The sequence below is a fragment of the Kogia breviceps genome, chromosome X (assembly GCF_026419965.1).
Source record: "Kogia breviceps isolate mKogBre1 chromosome X, mKogBre1 haplotype 1, whole genome shotgun sequence".
NCBI classification, from domain to species: Eukaryota; Metazoa; Chordata; class Mammalia; order Artiodactyla; family Physeteridae; genus Kogia; species Kogia breviceps.
Window position 1 is genome coordinate 52,946,504 of NC_081330.1, and position 24,132 is coordinate 52,970,635.

Below are 24,132 nucleotides of genomic sequence, written 5' to 3' on the forward strand. Positions count from 1 at the left end.
CACATGTACTTCCAAACTCATCTTGTGGCTTACCAAACTGTAGAACTTTAGAATAATATTATGTTTTAAATATTGAAAAGGCAGAATGGAAAGGGAACTTTCTGCAGAAAGTTCAGTTTGATTAAACACTTTTTGAATAGCCACTATTTCCAAAGTTTGTTCAGGGGTTCATATATTGAGAGTGGAAGTAGATGGAAGAAGAGAGCCTTCTTTGTCTACGCTATTTGCATTTTTCCAACTGACCTGCTCATGGGGAATTATGCCCCATAGCTTTCAGAATGAACATGGTGCTTGTCAACCTTATGAAAATCTAATAACAAGAATCATCTAAAAGATCATCTGTCTGAGCTTAAATACATTAGCATGAGTCCAAGAAGGGGCAAAGAGAGTTGGGAAAATCTAAACCAGTTTACTGGGTGTTGATTTGTACAGCAGAGGAGAAATTTAATAAGAAGATGGTAAAAGTGAAGGACTTCTGAACTTCAAATCAAGAGCTGTGGGAGCCACAGCTCTGTCAGACCTGTAATGAAATAGAGAGGAATGAGAACTTGAGAGTTAATTAGATCTAACCACAGATCCTCTCTTGGCCACTTACTCTGAGATAAAGAACTATTATATGTAAGGTGCCTAGCACACTGCCTGACATAAAATAGGTGCTCAGTAAAGGTCTGTTCTCTCTCTGGGCCTTTGTTCCACTATCTGTCAAATAATAGAAGCAGACTAGGATACCACATGGTCTCTAAGATTCATTGTATCTCTGAAATAGAAGCAGATCACAGATGAAATAATACAGCTCATAAAGGTTATAGGAAATACTACAGATCTGGGAATTAGATTGGTCAGCATAATACAACCAGAAGAGTAAAAAGCATTTTCAATAATTCAAGTAAAATATTTATCCAAATTCAAAACAAAAATGTTATCATTAGAAGAAAACCTTTGTCTTCCTAGTTTTCCTTTTTAAATTAGGATTTAAATTTAAGTTCAATTAACTCTATTTTAATATATATATATATATCATATTAGTATTTATAGATCTAGATCTCCCTGAAAATTGAAACTTATATGGAGATCTTTCTGAATTATTAGATTCCTTTAGGCAAAGGGAAACCTCAGGGGAAATATAAATGACTACTTGATGTTTCTGCTGGGGAAGGGAGAAAGGGTAAAAGATGGGAGATGAATATATGAACCTTTAAAAATAATCATCTGTACAATACAAGGGCCAATAGTAAGCATTACCAGGGAGAGTCAAGTTAATGAAGACATAAGTTGATGAAATTGAAGAAATGTTGTAGAGAAATAAATGTTCTTTTTTTTGGTCTTTCTATGGTCTACTTTATTCAACTTGAGAAAGCATTTGAGAATGTAAGAGGAAATTAAAAACCAAGAACTAAATGGCACTCACCCATAAATAAGAAATACTTAGTTAGACAAAGGATAAATCTCCAAAATTTACAAGCAGCTCATTCAGCTCAATATCAAAAAAACAAACAACCCAATCCATAAATGGGCAGAAGACCTACACAGCCATTTCTAAAAAAAAGATATACAGATTGCCAACAAACACATGAAAGGGTGCTCAACATCACTAATGATTAGAGAAATGCAAATCAAAACTACAATGAAGGGGCTTCCCTGGTGGCGCAGTGGTTGAGAATCCGCCTGCCGATGCAGGAGACACGGGTTCGTGCCCTGGTCCGGGAAGATCCCACATGCCGCGGAGCAACTAAGCCCGTGAGCCATGGCCGCCAGGCCTGTGCGTCCGGAGCCTGTGCTCCGCAACGGGAGAGGCCACAACAGTGAGAGGCCCGCATACCGCAAAAAACAACAACAACAACAACAACAAAAAAAAAACTACAATGAGGTATCACCTCACACTAATCAGAATGGCCATCATCAAAAAAATCTACAAGCAATAAATGCTGGAGAGGGTGTGGAGAAAAGGGAACCCTCTTGCACTGTTGGTGGGAATGTAAATTGATACAGCCACTATGGAGAACAGTATGGAGGTTCTTTAACAAACTAAAAATAGAACTACCATATGACCCAGCCATCCCACTACTGGGCATATAACCTGAGGAACCATAATTCAAAAAGTGTCATGTACCACAATGTTCATTGAATCTCTATTTACAATAGTCAGGACAAGGAAGCAACCTAAGTGTCCAATGACAGATTAATTGATAAAGAAGATGTGGCACATATATACAATGGAATATTACTCAGCTATAAAAAGAAATGAAACTGAGTTATTTGTAGTGAGGTGGATCGGCCTAAAGTCTGTCATACAGAGTGAAATAAGTCAGAAAGAGAAAAACAAATACTGTATGCTAACACATATATATGGAATCTAAAAAAAAAATGGTTCTGAAGAACCTCAGGTCAGGACAGGAATAAAGATGCAGACATAGAGAATGGACTTGAGGACAGGGGGAGGGGGAAGGGTAAGCTGGGATGAAGTGAGATAATGGCATGGACATATATATATATATATATATATATATATATACTACCAAATGTAAAATAGATAGTTAGTGGGAAGCAGCTGCATAGCACAGGGAGATCAGCTCGGTGCTTTGTGACTACCTAGAGGGGTGGGATAGGTAGTATGGGAGGGAGACGCCAGAGGGAGGAGATATGGTGATATATGTTTATGTATAGCTGATTCACTTTGTTATAAAGCAGAAACGAACACACCATTGTAAAGCAGTTATACGCCAATAAAGATGTTTAAAAAAAGAAATGCTCAGTTAGCTATATTACCCAATACTTAGTTCACACTGACATGAACCAAATATTAAAATTTCAAATTCTATAACAAATGTATAAAAGAGAAAGTTTGAAAAGTCAGAAAAAGTACTTTCTTTGTGAATGTGTACGCTGAATAAATTTCTCATGATTAAATTAACCAATTAGATTTACTTGGAGAAGTAGCTATATCTCTACTTCAGTCAGCACTATTAACACCAGTTAAACAGTTAACATGAAGTTTCTGATGTAACAGTTATTTTCCTGGAAAAAATTAGAAGTATCTTTAAAATGTTAATGTATTCCCATCTATAAGCGTACCGGTTTTGCGGGCCACCTGGTCACCATCATTTGTGTACACAGCTTCTATTGTTGGACTACTTCCCCTAAGACCGATTTCAGGCATAACCTAACTTTGTAGTAAGGCCTTATCTAAAGTATGTACTCAATCACTGTCTAATGGTTGAGTGAATGAGGATGACCTGGAGAAAGCCATGGTTTTAACCCTTTGGCTCCTACCATCTCTTTCTCTTTTCCTGTTAGGCTTTTGTATTTTTCAGCACTAGTACTGTCTCCCTGTGTCTCAGTCTCTTTTTCACAAGATTCAAACACCTTGTTGCTTTAGCTATGCAAACTGTACTTCTTTCAGCATGAAAAATGTAATTTCAGAATAGCAGGTTATGGTGGGTAAACTTTACTCTCCATGCAGTGCATATTTTCATTGTAACAAGTGCAGTGATCACTGCTCAGGGAATGAGTGTGCAGGTGATTTGACTGAAGTACTTCAAAGAGTGATTTTACTAAGAAAGCGTTACAAAAACGTAGTATAAGGATGGGATGGTCAGACTTATTTTCCAGGGGAGAAAGGGCCACCTAGTCCAGAACATATCTAAGTAACTGAGGCTTTTTCTCTTATTGGATTGACAGAGATTAGAAAAAGAGCCAAGACACATGTTCCTATCTGAATATGGGACCACAAAAGTTGCTCAGGGAACAGAGAGGACTGACCTATAGCATATTTCCTTTGTGTGTTAAGAGGGTAAGTCTCTCTCAGCAGGTCCAATACTTCCCATGATCGTTTGTGATAGTCAACCTGGGGTTTTAACACATTTCACAAGCTAGACAAACCTGAAGAAGAAAGGGAAAGTTGACAACTCTCTTATCAGAGTTAGGAGAAGTGATATGGAATTTTTCTCCATGAAAAGCAAAATGCACCATGAAGTTTAATATTTTACACACAAGTGCAAAGACTGTTGCGGTAGGAATATAGTTTAGACAGATTTGGCATATAGCTATGGTAATTTTTCAGTTAGATTGATTTTAGATAGGATGGTTCCCAAGAAACAAATCAGAGTAAAAAAAAATACTTTTTGGCTCTATCAGATGAAAAAAGGGTAAGTGAGGGTGTAGTTTATGAATAATAATTTTCCCACTGTTGTGATAGAAGCACTTCAAAAATATATTAAAAACCATACAAATATGAAGGGGAAGTTTGTTCACTAGAAGTGTGGCAATGTGTTACTCTTGCAAGGTTTTCATGTTATTTAGTCCTTAGCCTTGTCGTTCTATCCAACCTTCCAACTTCATTACCCCTTTAATATTGGTCCTATATTCCCAAGGGGTAATGTACTGAAGAAAATAACCACTGACTTTAAAAATGTTAGTAATTGCTTTTATTTTATCTGGGATAGTTGGAAAACTCAATAATTATAACTGAGCTAAAGAAACATTATTTCCCTACTTATGATGATGTTCATTCCCTTTACACAAAGAGGTGAAATAAGTAATGAATTTTTGTAAACCTTCATCATGTAGTACGGAAATGTTTTATAGTAATGCTGGCATTCCAGCATCCCGATATGACTGCTTAGGAAAAAAAAAAAAAATGAAAGAAAAACTAACGAAAACAAAACCCTAATCTCCAAGGATGTTTCCTGAATGGAATTTAGAAAGATTTTTTTCTGTCATAATAAGAACAAAAGAAAAAAAGGGCTAGTTTAAGAAATATGTGGTTTATTTTCATCTATTTCTAGGAAACAGGTGGTTTATTTGCTTTCAGTGTGTGTGCCAAGAAGTGCATTCCTTAAAGATATACGTGTGTGTGTGTGCATGTGTGTGTAATACACTCTCAATTTGGGGAGGGGATATGTGGTTTCTGAATTTTCAGGGTAGCTCTAGCATGTTATAATTTGGATTTTATCTACATTTGTTATCCCACGGTTTCTCCATCTGTCCTGTTTTCGCAAATTTGATAATTTTGACTTTCGGTATGGGGGGAAAGGGATAAAATGATTTCTATCTGGGATGACCATTTCATCTCAGTACTTCAGTGACAGTTTTTATGTATAGACAGCGCATTTTAACCAGAGTTCTCAATATCTATTTGTTACCATTCACCATGGAAAAAGTTCCTCTATTGAGGACAAGAACACATTTTTTTTGCTATATTTATAAGAAATGTCACATTGAGATGCTCCTTTTGCCAAAATGTCTAAAAGCACTATGTAGTTCTCTGGTATATGTTCATATTAAGATGAACAGATGGGTTAAATTTTTCCATTGATAGTTTTTATTTTAAGTGCAACTCATGGACGGGAAATGTAACAAGAATCAAAGTATCTGAGGTAAATATTTAAAAAATCTTTCTAAGATTAATGAACAAAAATGATGTAACATCAATTTTCTGGAAATAGTTTCCAGCAACTACTGTTTGAAGAGCTATATGACCTAGTCATTTGTTGAGGATTTTCATTTCACAAGAATTATGTAAAGTTAATGTTAAGAAACAGGAAAGATGTTGAAGAAAGGGTACCATCCAGGCTTCTTTCATTTTTAATAAAATCACAGGTAGCATTCTTTCATTTATTTTATCATATTCTCTCTGCTATTAAAAGTATGTTTTCTGGGCTTCCCTGGTGGCGCAATGGTTGAGAATCCGCCTGCCGATGCAGGGGACACAGGTTCGTGCCCTGGTCAGGGAAGATCCCACATGCCGCGGAGTGGCTGGGCCCGTGAGCCATGGCCGCTGAGCCTGCGCGTCCGGAGCCTGTGCTCCGCAACGGGAGAGGTCACAACAGAGAGAGGCCCGTGTACCAAAAAAAAAAAAAAAAAAAAAAAAAAAAAGAAGTATGTTTTCTTACATTATCTCCACAATTACACTTCTACTTCACTGACCATGGCTTAGTTATTTTTGTTGTCCTCACAGAATCTTAACCAAAGGAAGTGCTAATGTAATTCTGGTAAATTGTTCAGATTTATGGAAGCATCAAAGTGCATGAACTATTCAAGGAACAAGAAGTAGTAGGTGAGACAAAAATGTGGGGTGCATGGAGTAGTAGGAGATAAGGATAACCAAGTAGACCTGATTAAAATTGTAAAATCCTTGAAAAATAGAGTAATTAAGGTTTTATCCTATATGCAATGGGGAAAGACTCAGAAACTTTTCTCTCATAGGCTTCACTTGATCAGATATGTGTTTTAGGAAGTGTTCTGGGTACAGGGTAGAAAATACATTGGTCAAATGAAACTAGGAAGCAGGACAACCTATTAGTAGTGGAACCAGTAACTTGTGATGAAGACCTGAATAAGTAAGTGTAAAGGGAGAAATGTCTGAGGTATTTTAGAGGCAAGATCAACAGTATTTGGCTGTTATTTGGATGTGATTCGGGAAAGTGTTGATAAGTTTAAAGTGCTTCCTAAAATGGGTTAAGTATATGCTTGCTCAGTTCAGATTTCAAGAACTTTGGAATGAATACCTAGTACATACTTGTAAGATACTCTGCTAATGATATTCACACACACATGTGCACACACACACAAACACACCCTCCTAATTATTATGATAAAACTTTTAAATTTTTTTCTTTCTTTTGTTTTTCTTTTAAACCTTATATAGTCAGGGATTTTCTGCACTAGAAAAGCTGAAAGTTTTTTGTTTTTGTTTTTTAACATACTTTCAGTTAAACTTGTTGGGTAAAAGGCTTTTTACACTAATAGAAACCAGGGGAGAACCTTGATTGTCCCACATCTCTACCCCTTAATACCCCATCCTTCACCATAACCACCATCATCCTCTACATTGCTTTGCTCATAGCAGGAGTTTGAGAAATATTTAATTCATCTCATTTGAACTCATGGTAAACTCCATTATCTATAGCATGTTCTATGAAAAACAATAGTTAATAAGTGGTACCATATTACCAATATTCAAAGAATTTGAGTACAATAAAATGCACAAAACTAAAACTTTAGTTGAATATGAGTCACTTCAATCCACTTCATTATTTTGGACCAGTTATCTCCCAATGTTAGTGATCAGGAATGCCAATATATAAAGTTCTGGTTAACACAACACAGATAATGAATTATATCATGAAATTGTAGGATGTTAGTGTGCTAAAAATTATTTTAGGATCCTTGATGATGTTAATGAAATTGGTAGTCCCTGATGACAACAAGCGCTTCAAAAAATATCAGAAGATATGTTATTGCAATGCAGAAACAACTTTATTTATAAGTATTTCACTTAATACAGATTACACACACTTTATGCACTGAAAATACATAAAATACAACCAATGTTAGTAACTACATGTATTCTAGTTGAAAGATGCCCTATAATATTCACTCTAACATATTCACACAAAAACCTGTTTATTCTTTTTTAAAAGTACAGCTACAAATAACAAAGCAAAAACAAAATTTTAAGAGTGACTGTTTGTGACTGCTTTTGTATTTTAAATCTTCACAATTTTAATGTTACTTTACACAGCTTTTTTTCAATGGCAGTTCGTAGTACTAGCTCCACTCAAAACCAGAAATGATAATAAATTGTACACATTACCCAATCTAAAAACCGAATCCATCCTCACAAATATTTCCATGATTTATATCAATCCATAATTCACACCAACCTGTTTATAAAAGTGTATGTGTGTATACACATACATAGATAAGTATGTATGCATGTATATGATTATGGCAAATCCATATCTTAGCCTTTGATGGAAACATAAACTCACAAAGTTGCAGACTTATGAAACTGAAAATCTGACATTGTACAGAGCACTAACAGAGAATTACTTATCTCTTTTTTGGTTTCAGAGGTATTAAAATTAAATAAGGTATTAATGCAAATAAAAATGATTATTTTAATGGATTATTTTATATATGTTTTAGTTATGCCAACTGAGCAGAAGTTGACTATTACTGAAGGCAAATTTATTTTAGCTTTTTTTGTGTGGAAAAGAAGTAGAATCTACACTGGTAATTAGGAAAAATTGTTTAATTTTTAATGTATAATTTAGAGTTACTGGATCTGTGATCCTTCAGAAAACAGGGAAACTTTATGAAGAGAAGTACTGCAGTTTCATTAGAGGCAAAATAATTTGAACATAAAAAAACACATTAGCACATATTCAGAATGCACTGAATGTGACAAGAGTTTTTTTTTTTTTTTTTTTTTTTTTTTTTAATAAAAGGTGCTATGTAGGGTGATATAAGGGATAAAGGATGATTAAAGTTTGGAAGTGAGGCATGAGTTTAAAAGAACAGAGAATAACATTGTAAATATAGATGTATGATCTTTGAACAAGTTGTCTATAGTTTAAAGTTTATATTACTTTTTTATGCTAGAAATTTGAAAAACATAAATATACACACATACACGCAAACATATGTATGCTTATACATACCCTAACCCATTTTAATCTCACTATTTTAGAATTACATAAACATCAAATTAAAATGAATTTTCCTCTATACTCACAATTAGGTCTCTTAATTTTAAGAATTTGCTATGGTTGTCTTTTAAGTCTCACACCTAAAATGACTTAATTGTGTACCTCATCATTTCTACAGTTTTTGTGTGTTTTGAAATAAATGTGTGTATAGTCTTACAAACAACTCAAATTATCTACATGAAGTTGAATTGTAGCACCATGTAGAATTTTTGTTGTTAAATGTTATCAATTGCTCTAGTTCAGATAATGTTCATCTTATATAGCATGTCAAATTCCTTTTTCCTATCTAAAATTAAACTATTATAATATCATTTTGTAGTACTAGATAAAGTCTGCGTCTTTATGGAGTCAATTTTGTCAGGTAGACAAAATATCCCCATATTCAGTGAAAAATTGTATTTTGCCTCCAGATGTTTTAGTATCATGTAGACAAAACTATGATACCTATCTGGAAGAGAACTCAGCACCTTCTCTTGAATAACTATATTTGTGTGAAAAATATGTACTTATTCAATCTGAACACCATAAATAATATATATAATTATCCACAAAAAAGGCACACAATACATAGATCTGAATGAGTGATCAAATAAATAAAATTAATAATGAAATATAATCTCTCATTTAGGAGTTCATAAATTAGTTTTCCAGTGTCCATGCAATTCCATTTTTGTGTGTTTTTTCTCACCTTGAATATGAGACTAGGTCTGTGTTTATATACCAAAAGAGCTGATCAAATTTGTTCTTGTGTGTGTGTGTGTGTGTGTGTGTGTGTTTAATTACTTCGAGGTTGTGACACTGAACAACTATTTGAGCTGTATACTTGAATTACGGGAAACATTTTTGTGTAAGGTGATAGTGTTTATGAGCAATTCTGTTTAAAGTATCATTGAAATAGTGGTCTGTGTTGATTTTGAATCTGACGTTAAAACTGATATGTAGTAAGATGAGTAAATACATTTTAAAGTTTATTTTACGGATTTCTGAAAATAATATTTTTCACCAGTGTTGCACATTTGTTTCCTGCCACCAAAGAGAGTAAAAATGGTATTATAAAAATTTTCTCTAAGTATCTAATGAAAGTACTATTTTGTAATCTAATATTTTTACCAACTGTTAGGACAAAAAAATGAAAATGCTTTTAAAGTGCATTTCTAAGAGAATAACATTTATGAAGTAAATCAGTGAATAATTAATAAATATAAGGCTCCAGGACAAGGGAGAAAGGTGCATATATTTCTAGAATATCCATTGAAGTACTTCATTTCCATTATTATGTCAATTTAACTATCTGAAACCTAATGGAATATGATTTTTTTCACTTCACAGAAAAAGATTTACTCCTAATTGGATACTACCAGTGTATGTGTGGATAATTAAATATGATTAATCACTTGAAATGGGAGAGTTAATACAATTTTAATTGAGAATATCTAGAATTTGAAAAAGGTAAAAGTTGGTTACGAGGTTTTTTAGAAATAATTATAATAGATAATTCGGTTGTTCATTCTAAGGGAACTTTTGGAAGATATTTAGATGGCATTCTTTTTAACGGAAAAGCTTTTTCATCAAGACTTGATATTTTCACTGAGGGCAGATTAGTCTCGTGGTGGAGATATATAGTATGCCTCTTTAGTATACTATAAACTAATCAGACTCAACTGTTTCATAAATTTGTCTAATCATACATCTATAAAAATAAACAATATGCATAATAATTAAGTCAATTACCACTATGTGTAAAAAATCCTGCATGTATAGTTTATAATATAAAAAGAGCAGAATACTTCTGTAATTTTAAAGTGCACCACTTTCAAAGGTTAAGCAGAATTACTAAGTAAATAATAAAGAAAAACTTACTGGTATAGCCTGAAGTAAAAACAAATAGTTTTAAAATTCTTCATCAAATTGTCGTAGATACAGTTAAAATCTATCTGCAATTTCCTAAATTTTCTACAACAAATGTATATTGCATTGTGCAATAAAAATAAAGGCCTATGACTACTCTACAATTTTAAAAAGTCTACTCCTAATTCTAAATACCACATAAAACCATGGATGTTATGTATGAACACACATAATGCATGAAAAAATAAATTGAAAATTAGTTCTTTTTAAAAATAATAATTATATACAACACATACAGCTTTATATTATCACAGCACCTTTAAAAATACCAGAAAGCTAAATCTAAACAATAAAAATAGAAACTAAGCAAAACCTAAAAAAAAAAATCCATTACACAAGAGCACCTATAGGAAGCATTTACACAGTGTAGATTAAGTTCATATAAGATTACTTCAGCTCTGCTTGTCCTGTAGCACTTCTGTTGAGATCAGGCTTCAAATCACACCTAGCTAGACGGACACTTACAAAATCTAGTTAAATAGTGATGAGTGCAGGTAACAAAATTGTAAAATGTGGCAGTATTGTTTTGTGTTGAAATGAAAGGATTAGTAAATATTGTATGAAATAATGATTGATTGAATCTAAATTCAGCTTTTAAAAATTATTCTAAAGTATATGTGTTCACATTGATATGTGAACAGGATGGTCAGCAGAGAAAACAGAAGTATACATAAAAGATTAATTAATGGATAGAATTAAAACTGTTCTATAAAATTTTCAATTTAAATCATTGAAAATAAAAATAACTTAAGAAATGTAATAGCTTGAATACCCTACTACTAAAAATAAACTTATATTTAATGTAAAATGAGGAAATGTATTTCAGCAATTTTTTTCAATTTATTCACTTTGGATTTTAATCAAAAGAAAATTACACTCTTTTGAGTGTTTGCAGGGATGAAAGTATACAGCACATTGTAGTTAATCGATTAGGTAATCCCTAAAATTTTCTTTGATGACTAGTCTAAAGATTTGCTTTCCTTCTGTTTTTCTCTATTCACTGACTAGAATAAGAACAAGAGAGACCATCAAGGACACTTCATTGAGAATATTCTAGGAGTCCATTAATACCAACACAAGAGATGGGAAGATTTCTGAGACCTTGTAAGCCAAACATGTAATAACACCAATAATTAAATTAAAAGTATCATCAAGTCAACTTATAAGAAAGAACCAAGAGGAAAATACATAGTTTTGTCCTCTCTGGCTTTTGTGGAAAATTAGTTTCAATGCCATCCATACTGTTTTCAAATATTAATATTATTTCCTCAATCATAAGCAAAGGACAGATCAAGTGTAGTTAATAATCAAAAGCAGAATCCATTTTCATTTATGGCTGAAGTTTAGATACAGTTAAATCTCAATCATCATTGGTTTATATGGGTAAATATTTTAGCCTCAAAGAGCAGGAAAGAAATCAATTCAGAAGTTCCTTTCTCACAGAAATTATATTCTGAGAGATGAAATCACTTGCAGCTTTAAAAATAAAGTTTCTATTTTCATCTTCTGCAAAGATGACCCCCATAAAAATACTGAGGAACTTTTAAAAGAGATTCTGGGTAACAGTTTCAAGACATTTTCATCTTCATATATACAAAGCATTGATTAGGAGTTTTCCTTACCACAGGCCTAAAGGAAAGTGTCACTGAAGTAGAAGAAAAATGAAGTATTCTCCTCTAGCTCACAGAATGTGTGGAAAAGCAGAGACCAGGGTGGTCATGAGACAAGCATTTAAAATGCATTTATATAATAATTACACATACAGATGGTCATGAAACCACACTAGTTTATCATGGGACATGTGAAGTATTGATTCATTTTCTTGGGCATTATAATTTTTTTCACAATTAAGTGAGACTATGGATTTTGGAAACTGCTACTCTTAGTACGTCTTGGTACCTGCAGGGCAATGACTCTAGAGGTATAACAAGTTGGCTCAACTTTCACATTCCTTGAAATGATTTGAATTAAACTGAAATATTTAATTTATCAGGAAGAAATAGGGGAGACATTATAAAGTTACTCTATATGAATAACTTTCACAAAGTTAAAATTTAATTTTAAGTAGTTTTCTACAATAGTTGTTTATAAGTATGTAATACAGTATTGTAATTTACATGACATTTCTCATTACCAGTAAAACAGTTACACTTACAGTCATTATAATTAACTAAGTAATGTTAAAAGAGCCAGATAGCAAGCATGTTCAAGGAACTTGACATTATTGGAGGTACCAGAGATTCTGTACTGAGTAAATGGGAATGCTAAATTTTAACAGAAATCTTTTAAAAATATTGCCTATATATTAAATATCTAAGAATTATACTAATTTGAAATGCTAAATAGAGCATAAGCCTCTTCTAAATACCTTTACACTAAGGAATACTTCAAATAATACAGTAATTTAATGCACATACATAATAGACGAAATCCTATCCACACTTTGCAAGGTAAAATGATACACAATGAAGCATTTGAATGAGAATCCAGGAAACATATGTTATGTTGTGATTATAAAGGTCCTTTATACTCCCTTTTAGCCCCAAGAAATCATGCTTTAAAAAAAATTATGTTAGTACTGTTAGTAAGTCATAAGCAGCTTAAAGAATACAATGTAAAATTGGGACACATCATTCCTTCCTCAATAAATTTAATGTACACCAAATTTGAGGCATTTAGTTATTTGTGTAGGAAACTGATTAATCAACATATTGTGAAGAATGAATTAAAGGCCAAATTACTCAAAGCAATGAAATATATTCAGTAATTTAATGCCAGAGAAATTACGTAGATCTATTTAGCTGTTTGACTCTAGTAGCTTATATTTTCCAAGGTAGTTTCAAAATTAAGATAAAATCTTTCAAAATATCCTATTTAAATCCTTGTCTCTACTCATATATGAACAGAATTACATTTCACTATATAAGAAACATCAGTACTTTTTTTCCCCAAAATATCAGGGAGTATAAAGAACTTTACATTCTTCTTTTGATAAAAATAGAAAAAGAAACTTCTTTGTTTTTCAGTATTTATAGAAAAAAAAAAAACATGATTACAACAAAAATAATTTTTTTAATGATTAAAGTAGTGGAACAACATGATTACAATCAACATAAAAATCCCATTAAAATTATTTTATATCATCTAACTTTTCAGCAGAGTGATGGATAATTATAATTATTTTCTCAACAACACTATAGTAGTGAATATTTTCCAAAAAATGAAAAAGTGTTTTTTTTGTTGTTGTTGCTGTTTGTATTTTTGATATTAAAGAAAATCTCTTGCCCTTGGATACCTTTCAGAGGGTAGCTTGGATAGTTCAGTTTCACCTCCAAACTCCCAGAGATGATGTTTAAATTCTTCAGCAATCAGACAGGGCAAGTAATTCCATGTTTCATGATTGATACATTAACCATCAGTTTGTACATCAAGACACATTATATTACATCACACTTGTTGGCATTCAGAGGAAGCAAATTGAGAAACAGCATGATAAAACATTTATTTTTTTTATCACACTGCACTTTTCCTTCCACAAATTTAAAATTTCAATTGCAAGATTACAGCTAAAAAGTAAGCATGGGGTTCAGTGGGACATAATTTTTAAGGTGGTTTTTGTTTTGCTTGCTTTTATAGTGGGAAATCCAGGTTACAAGATAAATGATCTTAGCCAAATTTTGAAATCACAAATCATTGAAGTTTTTTGGAAGGGGAATAGAATTATGTTGTTCCTAGAAAGTTATATCTCACTGTAGATTTCAATAGTTGATGTCCTGGAATCAGTCTAGGACAAGAAAAATAACATGTTAACAAAATCAGATGGTTGTGTTCTAGGAGTCTTAGTTGCCAAGCATGCTACATGGCTAAAATTCACATTGCTAAAATACAGATGCACAATATCAAGGTTATGGAATGTAACAGTAGTAAATACCAAGCCTATTCCAAGCTAACTCAGACTCCTCTTACCATTTTGAATCCATGTATAATACCTACACTCATGTAACCATGAATTATTTCTTTTTGAAATGAAGTACTTCAAATACATGAGTAAGACAGTGACTTGTACACAGAAGGCCCTTTCAAAATAATAAGTTCATTTTTGTTCCCTTATTTTTCAAATGTATAGTCTTCACAATATTTTAATGGAAGAACTGTGTTAAGCAAGATTTCGTTTTGGCATTGTATCTCTTTTATACGGCAATTATCAAAATTGATTCTGAAATGATTATTCTTATTGTTTTTCTAGAATTGCACCAAACACTATCTGCTTGCTCTCAAAGACATTAATATAAAATACACCGTAAGATCATCTTTTAAATTTCATGTTTTAATTTCTACTATAATATATGCATATAAAAATGCCTTCCAGAATACTTGTAAAAATTTATATCAAAGAGGATCCTCATATTCCCCAGTTATAAATGTTTTTGTGCAATAGATACATTTCTATCTAACTAATGTTCCATATTTTTTCAGAACACGAGTCAGAAAAAAAACTGTAGAAAATATTTGATTCCCTTTTTAAAAACATGAATTTTTAAAATAAATCCCCTTATACCTTACTGCCTCCTAGAACCATTTAATTTCTTCACTTTCATATTTCTATTCAGATGAGTAATGAACTAAGCAGATATATCACCCTAAACCCTCCTTTTGAAAATATATTTATCAATTTGTTTAAAATCAATTGAATATAATTCTGCCTTCTGATAACAGTAATATTTTATTCCACTGTCAGAATTTCCTTAAGGAACAATGAATTTTTATTTTACTGGCTGACACTTTCCCCCATTTTGTATGATGCTTCTTTAAAAAGAAGACACCTACTGTATTTGAATTTTTATAAATACATGAGTTCTTTTTCAGTGCTCACTTAACTTTTTAGCATTCTGCAACATCAGTGAATATAAGATGCCTCTCCTGGCATTAATCAGAAATTGAAGCGTATACAGAAAGGGTGAATAACATTGCAAATGTAGCACAAAATACAAGGATTCGAATTATTTTTAGTATCACATTAGTCTGCCTAAGTTCACCAATTCATGTCCAGAAGATATTTAGTAATTAATCTGAAACATCTGTGAACCAATGACATAAAATATACAATTTACCTATTTTTTTAAGATGAGAAAAAATAGAATAAGTCATCTGAGAACTCATTGATTCTAAGATACTCCTTTTAGCTAATAAAAACTGAATGATAACCAAGAATTTATTCTCATTAGCATTTACTTTCCTTATTTTGCCTATCTTATGAAATTATTTTCTGTGTTTAGGAAAAGATTTCTTAGATAAATAAAATAAAATACCCGAATGAAAAAGTTATTAATTTTATTGACTTTCTAGGGATTACAAAATATCAAAATAAAAAAACAATAAAAGAGGAAGATATTTGGAAAACACTTCAATTTTTTCCTTCATCTATGCCTTACTTACTGTATGTTCATGTCCTCATGTAAAATAAGTCTAGCTCTTAAAATATCTCCATGCTTTCAAAAACAGTTGAAACCAGAATTTGCTCTTCTAACTAACTTCACAAACCAATCTATTAAAAATGATGCTCTGCAAAAGTGATTCACAAACCCCACCCTTTGTATAGATTTTTAAATGAGTCACAAATTTAGCCCTGGGAAAAGTGCTATTAGGATATACAACACACATAAAGTGCTATTCATAAAGAATACTTTTCTGTTGAGAAATGTTTCCAAAAAAACCGAATGATAGCAATGAGAATTAGAAAATGAGAGCACCCTTTTTAATAGTTAAATAAAAACAAAAACATACCATGATGAGATATTAGGTACCTGTTATGTTTGCCACCCATTTAATATCCACCTTGGTCAGAAACCATGGGGCTCATGTGAACTGTAGAAATAACCACTGCCCTAATTCAAGGCATAACAGAAACTCTCCACAAAGAGAGTAGGGTTCTATTTTACCATTTGCGATAGCATAATTATGAACCTATTGTAACAAAAATGCACCCACAACTGAATTAGTATCTTACTTTCACTGTGTGATTAAGAGAAAAAGGTTAACATTATTGTATAATTTAACTATGCAAATCCATGAGTGACCTTGATTCTTAAAAGTATTTCTTAAATTATGGTAAATTATTTTCAGTGTTATTTTGAATCCTGATAGACTTCTTTAATATCTCTAACTTTGGTGAGAGGAAACCTATTCTGACCTTCACATTACTACTATTTAATTAAGCCTAAATAGGTTTTCAAAAGCTTTATTCACTTAAACTGATATGAAGACCTTCTTAAGAGTAACACAGACAAAATAATAAAATCAACATGCTGCATGACTTCCAGAGAAAAAATGTAGATAAATTCTATCTCTTGACTTTATTAAGGAAATAAAAATACTTAAATCATTTAATTTAGTTATGAATTTCTAGATACATTTTTAATCATTTCTCCATGGAATACAGATAAAAAAGACTGCATATACTCTTGTTTTCATAAATTTATTGGGTTTTAAATTATTGTATACAGATATCTTGGGTCTTAATATGTGCATAGTTTCCTTCAGGCCCATTAGAGAAAGCAATCATATTTCATTTTCCAAAAGTCATTATCTCTTAAGAATGTCCCCTGAAGGTTTCTTAATACCTTGCATGAATATGCAAATACTCAAATGGATGTCTAAAGTAGAGATCTCATATATATTTCATTCTCTGGCTTGAAGGTGAGAGTGAGTTAGTGTGACTTCATTTTCCTAATCCCATTCTTGCTACATTGTGTTAATACAGATTTATGAACCAGAATAATGGTGAGTTCCTAATCTGAAAATGACACTCTCTTTTCATTGTGGGGGTTTGGGGGAATGGTGGGTAGGGAGGATATCTTGATGCTATTTGATTATCTTGGGTAGGCATAGATTTTCCCAAGTGAAGCTGGAAGTCTCAATACCATTAAGTATTAAGGCCTGCTTATCAGATTCCAAAAGGCTTTACTGTGATGTATCTAGCCATGACTGTTTTGATCCTATGCACACAATTGTACTGAAGACAGTGTCGTGACCTTTTATTTTGGAGTTTTTCCAGTATATTCTCTAGCAAGAAGTGTCATACTGCCATCTACAGACAACACTGTCCCTATTATAATCATCATTCCTCACCCAATTTTCCTCCAATCAGGAGTCATTTTGTTCTGATTTTCTACCAAACTTAAAATGAATCCATATATCTATTCAGATACTTCTGCAGAATATGATCATTTTGATCCCATGTTGAGTCAGTAGATTCTGTAAAGTCCTACTTCAACTGAAAATAATTAAAAAAAAAATAAAGTTAGAAAGGTTACTTAGAAACTTGGATTACCTACCGGTCTGGTGTGTACAGACACAGGGGTCTTGAAAGTTGTCACTGGATAGCTGCACTCAGAAACGCTGTAGGGATCAGAACTGCTGGAGGAACACTTGGAGATGGAATCACAGCCCACGAAGGTGTTATCAAGAGGCAGTTCCTGGATGATGTGGTGCTTCGAATTCAGGGGAGTTTCTGGCTGGATCTGGAAGGCAGGCTGTGGAGAGGCAGATTTGTAGTGCCGGGCCAAATCAGGGCTGTCAGGCTTGAAAGTAGTAGGTGTAGTGCCCCAGTTGTACTTGCCCACGGTTTGCTCTTCCAGTTCAATGGGAAGGTCTAGTGTGACACTGTTTCCATCATTGTCAGCATCATCTTCCTTAGTTTCTTCAATAGTAACAAAGTTAAGCAGCAAGTTCTTGGGGGTATGCTTCTTCTTCTTCTTCTTCTTCTTCTTCTTCTTCATCATTATCATCTGCCTGTTTTCTGGGTTTGGAGTAACCCATTCGGAATTCTGCTTGTTTTTCTGAGCAGCCTTAAGGTGTGGTGATTGGCGGCATCTTACTACAGCAGTGATGAAAATAACAAGGATGACAGTTATGGTGCCTGCAACAATGGCAACCACAATCTTGACATAGTCACTGGATGGTGAGGATGTATCAGCTGTCTCAATATTTTGGGTCACTGGTGTTTCAATGTTTTTGCGCACCAATTCATAAATCAGTGTAGCATTGGTCACTGACTCATTCACAAATAGATTAACATTTACAACATTGAAGAGAGAATCAGGTTGTCCTAAGTCCTTAGCTTTGACTACCAGTTTGTGTAAACCAAGGTCTGCAAGGACACATTTCTCCTTCAGTGTAATGTTGCCTGTTGTTTGGTCAATCATAAACAGACCTTTTGTGTTTCCTCCTACAATGCTGTAATGAAGCTCTGCATTCATGCCAGTGTCATTGTCAATAGCAACTACCGTGAAGACCACTGTGCCTGGATTAGTGGATGGCAGAACCAATTCAAAGGAATAGTTTGAAGAAGGGACTACAAAAACTGGTTTGTTGTCATTGACATCAACCACATTTATGGTGACTTTGGCAGTTGAAGAACGTGATACCCTACCACCATCCTCAGCCTTTACATAGAAAGTATAAGATTCTTTTTTTTCTCTATCAAAGGAAATATTCGGTTGGATGACACCAGTCTGTGGATCAATGGTGAAGTCATCATTTGCATCCAAAATGGAGAGAGTGACTGCAGAATTTTCTCCATAATCAGGATCAGTTACAGTGATTAGTCCTACTGTGCCATGTCTTGGAAGGTTTTCTGGGACATAGAAGTTGTACTCATTGTGAGTGAAAATTGGACTGTTGTCATTCTGATCAAGAACAGTCACTAAGACTGTGGCATTGGTTATTAAAGGTGGCATCCCATTATCTTTTGCCAGAACTGTGAATGAATATTTTTCCTGCTTTTCTCTATCCAGTTTCTTCACTGCAGTCAGAATGCCTGTACGACGATCCAGGTTGAATTCGGATGGGGCATCAATGCCAAGCAGGTAGTTTATCTCAGCATTATGCCCTGTGTCTGCATCTGTTGCACTTATTTTTGTCAACTGGGTGCCAGGAGAGTTATTCTCAGGAACAGAAAGACTTATGAAAGGCTGAGTGAAAACTGGAGTGTTGTCATTTTCATCTTTTACTTTGATGAGGAGCATGGATGATTGATTCAAAGGAGGTTTGCCAGCATCTGCAGCCAGTAATTTAATGGCATATTCTCTTGTGGACTCATAGTCAAGATATGCAGCAGTCTCTAGGAGGAACTGATTACTGAATACTGGCCTCAACCTGAAAGGGACTTCATGATCTGTAAAGCACGTCACCCTACCATTATGGTCAGCATCCTTATCTGTCACAGTTATGAGAGCAATTTTGGTGTTGAGTGGAGCATTTTCTGAAAGAACCACAGTGCCATTGATTGGATTGATGATATATCTTATGTCAATTGATGGGACATTATCATTGACATCTGTAACATTTACTAGCACCATTGCTCTTGCTGGTATCAATCCACCATCACTTGCCAAAACCAGTAACCTGTGGTTTGGTGATTCCTCTCTATCCAGTGGTTCTTTGATTGTGATAAGTCCAGTGGTGGAGTTGAGATGAAATAGTCTCTTGGCCATGTTAGAGACTAGATTGCTGAAATGGAAGTGAATCCTGGCATTTTCACCTATGTCGGCATCTGTGGCATGAAGTTGTGTCACTGAAGTACCTACAGGAGCATTTTCCGGTATACTGACTTCAATCTCATTCTCCTTGAAGACTGGGCGGTTATCGTTTGTATCAGCAACACTCACTTGCAAAATGGCAGTACTGGATCTTTGAGGAAAGCCACCATCTTCAACCTTTACTTTCATTACATATGTATCTTTTTCTTCCCTATCTAACTCTTTTTGAACTATCAGTTGTGGCATCTTCTCTCCTTCTGGTGTTTCAATAACATCAAGCCCAAAAATACTTTGACCCTGGAAAGCATAGAAGGAAACATTTTAGCTTATATTATTTAATGAGACCAGTTTTCAATTCCTTGAAGTCATAGGACATAGACTCAACTCAGAAATAAGTGCCAGAGACTTGAGTTCTAAGTCCCAACTTCGTTTGTAACTAATATTGTCACCACAAACAAGATGCTTAACATCTCTACACATTTGTGAAATTAGAGTTGTGCTAGAAGATATTCTAAGTGCTTTTCAGGTCATAGCATTTTATGGTGATAAATGTAACATTTATATGAACTATTAAAGATTTCAAAAGGAAGAAGTATGTAGAATTTTAAAAAGAATTATCGCTAAGTTTCACACGGTGAATGAACTTATAAGTGAATTAACAATGGTTACTCCAAATGAATTAAAATATCTCACTGTAGATTTCAGTTGTCTAGGACACATTTTCACCACCAGAAGTAACAATCAAGTATAAAATATTCATCCAAGACAAAAGTGCATATATCACATCTAATAAATACAGCTAATAACTTTGGCAGAGGGAGAAAATATGCAAACTCTGATAAGAATAAAACATTGTGTAAAATACACAGACTTTCTTTTTTTTCCCCTATGGAAACAGGTGTTAAAGATGAAATTTTGGGGAATTCCCTCGCAGTCCAGTGGTTAGGACTCGATGATTTCACTGACAGGGCCCAGGTTCAATCCCTGGTCGGAGAACTAAGATCCTGCAAGCTGTGAGGCCTTGCCAAAAAAAAAAAAAAAGAAAGAAAGATTTTCTTGGAGATTAACAGAACAATGTTATTTAACTTCTAATTTTTTTTAATGAGCATGCACAATGGACTGAAACTAACATGCGAAAATGTCAAATTGGAAAATATAGCTATAAGAACAGTACCTATATTTTCTTTATGCCTATAAAGTCAGATTATGAGAATGTTTAAAATCAGTTTCCTCCGGTTCTGGCTTCCCTCAAAACCCTCAAGGAACTGATTCAATTAATAGAAAACTGTAAAATTCTTAAAGTGCTTGGGCTCTCTTAAGTGCTATTGTTTATCAGGGCACAGATGGTCTCATACTCTCAATTCTTTAAAATAGTCAAATAATTTTGATAAAGTCCAATTTATCAATAGAAAAAAAAATTTAAAGTCCCTTCTCTGAACTACAATAAGATGAGCCCTACACACATAGACAATGATCTTGATAGCTAATTGAGGAATAGCATTGACTAGCTCTCAGGGGCAGTTCTAGCCAGTGTTACCTGTAGCACTTTGATAGAAATTAATAAGATAGAAATGTACTGGAGACTGTGAAGATCAGAAGATTTTAAGATTCTTAGTACATGGGTGATTTATGAACCCTTACGTACACATGTACACGTGCACACACACACACACACACACACACACACACACACACATATAACCATACACTACAATTTTAATTCTCCAATATAGTTTTTAACATAAAAGTTGCTGACATGTGCTGAAGATCAGTTATTGAGATCTCCTCTATGTGCTCTGTCCTGAAAGAACAGGATAGCATCTGAGGGTTTTTTCTCATTGTTCTGTCATACCAGTGTCTAAAATAAGATCCTAAATGTTAGAAACCAATGAACGATATCAGGTTTTCAGGGACCACTAGAATATATGGTGAGATTATATGGTCATATTATCTTTTATAACTTATCAAAGCATTATAATTGCTTACATAAAATTTAGTATAATACTTAAGTACAACTACATATTTCCTCATGAATTGCTTGAAGACATTTCGGCATTTTTTGGATTTTTTTGTGTGTTTATATTCACTTACTCTTTTATTCAAATCCAGACCATAATATGTCTTGATGGGAGAATTAAATGTTTATTATGAAATTTAAGATGGCATTTCAGAAATATTAATGAAAATCATCAGTTTGCTTCAATGTAATTTAAAAAAGTTCCTACGAGGTAACCAATGTGTATTAATCTTGGTTTTAATTCATAAAATAAAATGAGCATTCTATTAATATTTTACTTGTATAAACCAATAAACAATTTGCCTTTTCTTTGCCAAGGAAAATATTTTTCATGTAATATCTATCTACAAGTGTGAAAAATTAGCAAATCTATTTTAAGAAAAAAAAGAATTTTACCACAATTATATTAAATATACATACAATATTTACTATTATAATTTGATTTAGTAAACTTAGTGATTAATGATAATTTTATTTTTGTAATGATATTTCAAAAGGCTTTTAGGAAGGTTCAAATCTGGAATGTCTCATCTATGGGTAGAAAAAATAGCTTCTGAATTGAACTTCACAGAAATCCATGGCATTTAATACAATTTTGTTAATTCTTGGCATGCCAATATTCAGTGGCTAATATGGTCACAGTGTTCTTCTAGGCACTGGGGATATGGTGGTAAATAAAAATATTTTGCTAATGTAATGGAAATTAAATTTTAGCTAAGATGAGGAAAAATCAATAGCAATCTAAGTATCTACTGGATGTTGATACTAATAGATTTATGTTAATTGAAAATAATTACATTTTTAATAAGGACTATAAAAGTAGATTATAAAGAATTATTAGAGGTTATATAAGGGGGAACTAGCATATATAATATAGCCAAAAAACAACAAGTAAATATCTTAAGTTCTTGAGTTTCAGACTCAATTATCCAATTTATGACTATAATACATCTAGGGAAAAGAATACGTTAGTTTTAATTTTTAATTTTATTCATTTATGTTTATGTGTTTTGTGTTTGTATATTTCGAGTTTATTAATATGTGTTTGCCTGAACTTTGCATTGACCTTTGCTTTCCCAAGCAAATGAATGCAGGGTTATGTCAGTTGAAAAACCCAAGAACAGCATGTTTGCTGTCCTTAATTTTTTTTATGTGATGAGACAGTAACATTAAAAGATAGATTTTTCAAATTTTCAAAATGATAATGAGATATACATGCCAGATAATGGACAATGTCCATATTGCTCTTCTGTCTGCTATGACTGCTGTGTCCAATATGACAGCAATTAGTCACAAGTATTTACATTTACATTTTAATTAATTATAATTAGATAAAATAAAAAAAATCAGTACATCAGTCTCACTAGCCATATTTCAGTTCTTATAGATACATCTGAGTAGTGGCTACTGCATTGGACAGCACAGATATAGAACTTGTCCATTACTACAGAAAGTTCTATTGCACTGGACTGTTCTAAGATGTTACATTTTTCTTTAATAAAAATCTATGTTCAGGTCAAGTGATGTTGTGCATACCACCCCCGCTCAGATATTTAGAACTCTACAAATGACTTACTACTTTACATATTTAAATTTCAGAGTGGGCATGAAGATGGTGGAAAAGTAAGACGAGGAGATCACCTTCCCCCCCACAAATATATCAGAAATAATCTACATGTGGAACAACTCATATAGAACACCTACTGAACACTGGCAGAAGACCTCAGACCTCCCAAAAGGCAAGAAACTCCCCACGTACCTGGGTAGGGCAAAAGAAAAAAGAAAAAACTGAGACAAAAGAATAGGGATGGGACCTGCACCAGTGGGAGGGAGCTGTGAAGGAGGAAAGGTTTCCACACACTAGAAGCACCTTCGCGGACAGAGACTGCGGGTGGAGGGGGGAAGCTTCAGAGCCAGGAGGAGAGCACAGCAACAGAGGTGTGGAGGGCAAAGCTGAGAGATTCCCGCACAGAGGATCGGTGCCGAACAGCACTCACCAGCCCAAGAGACTTGTCTCCTCACCTGCCGGGATGGGTGGGGGCTGGGAGCTGAGGATCCAGCTTTGGTCGGATCACAGGGAGAGGACTGGGGTTGGTGCCGTGAACACAGCCTGAAGGGGGTTAGTGCACCACAGCTACATGGGAGGTAGTCTTGAAAAAGGTCTGGAACTGCTGAA

General features: G+C 33.6%; 1 protein-coding gene across 6 annotated transcripts in view; it reads right to left on the bottom strand.

Annotated features, from left to right (window-relative positions):
• The window catches only part of PCDH11X (protocadherin 11 X-linked), a 779,467-nt gene that overhangs the window by 669,490 nt on the left and 85,845 nt on the right, over positions 1-24,132 (bottom strand). For all 6 annotated transcript variants that reach the window (XM_059049893.2, XM_067023489.1, XM_067023490.1 and 3 more), the window contains exon 3: positions 17,735-20,236. In XM_059049893.2, the coding sequence (XP_058905876.1) occupies positions 17,735-20,236 (2,502 nt within the window). The remainder of the gene's footprint in view (positions 1-17,734; positions 20,237-24,132) is intronic.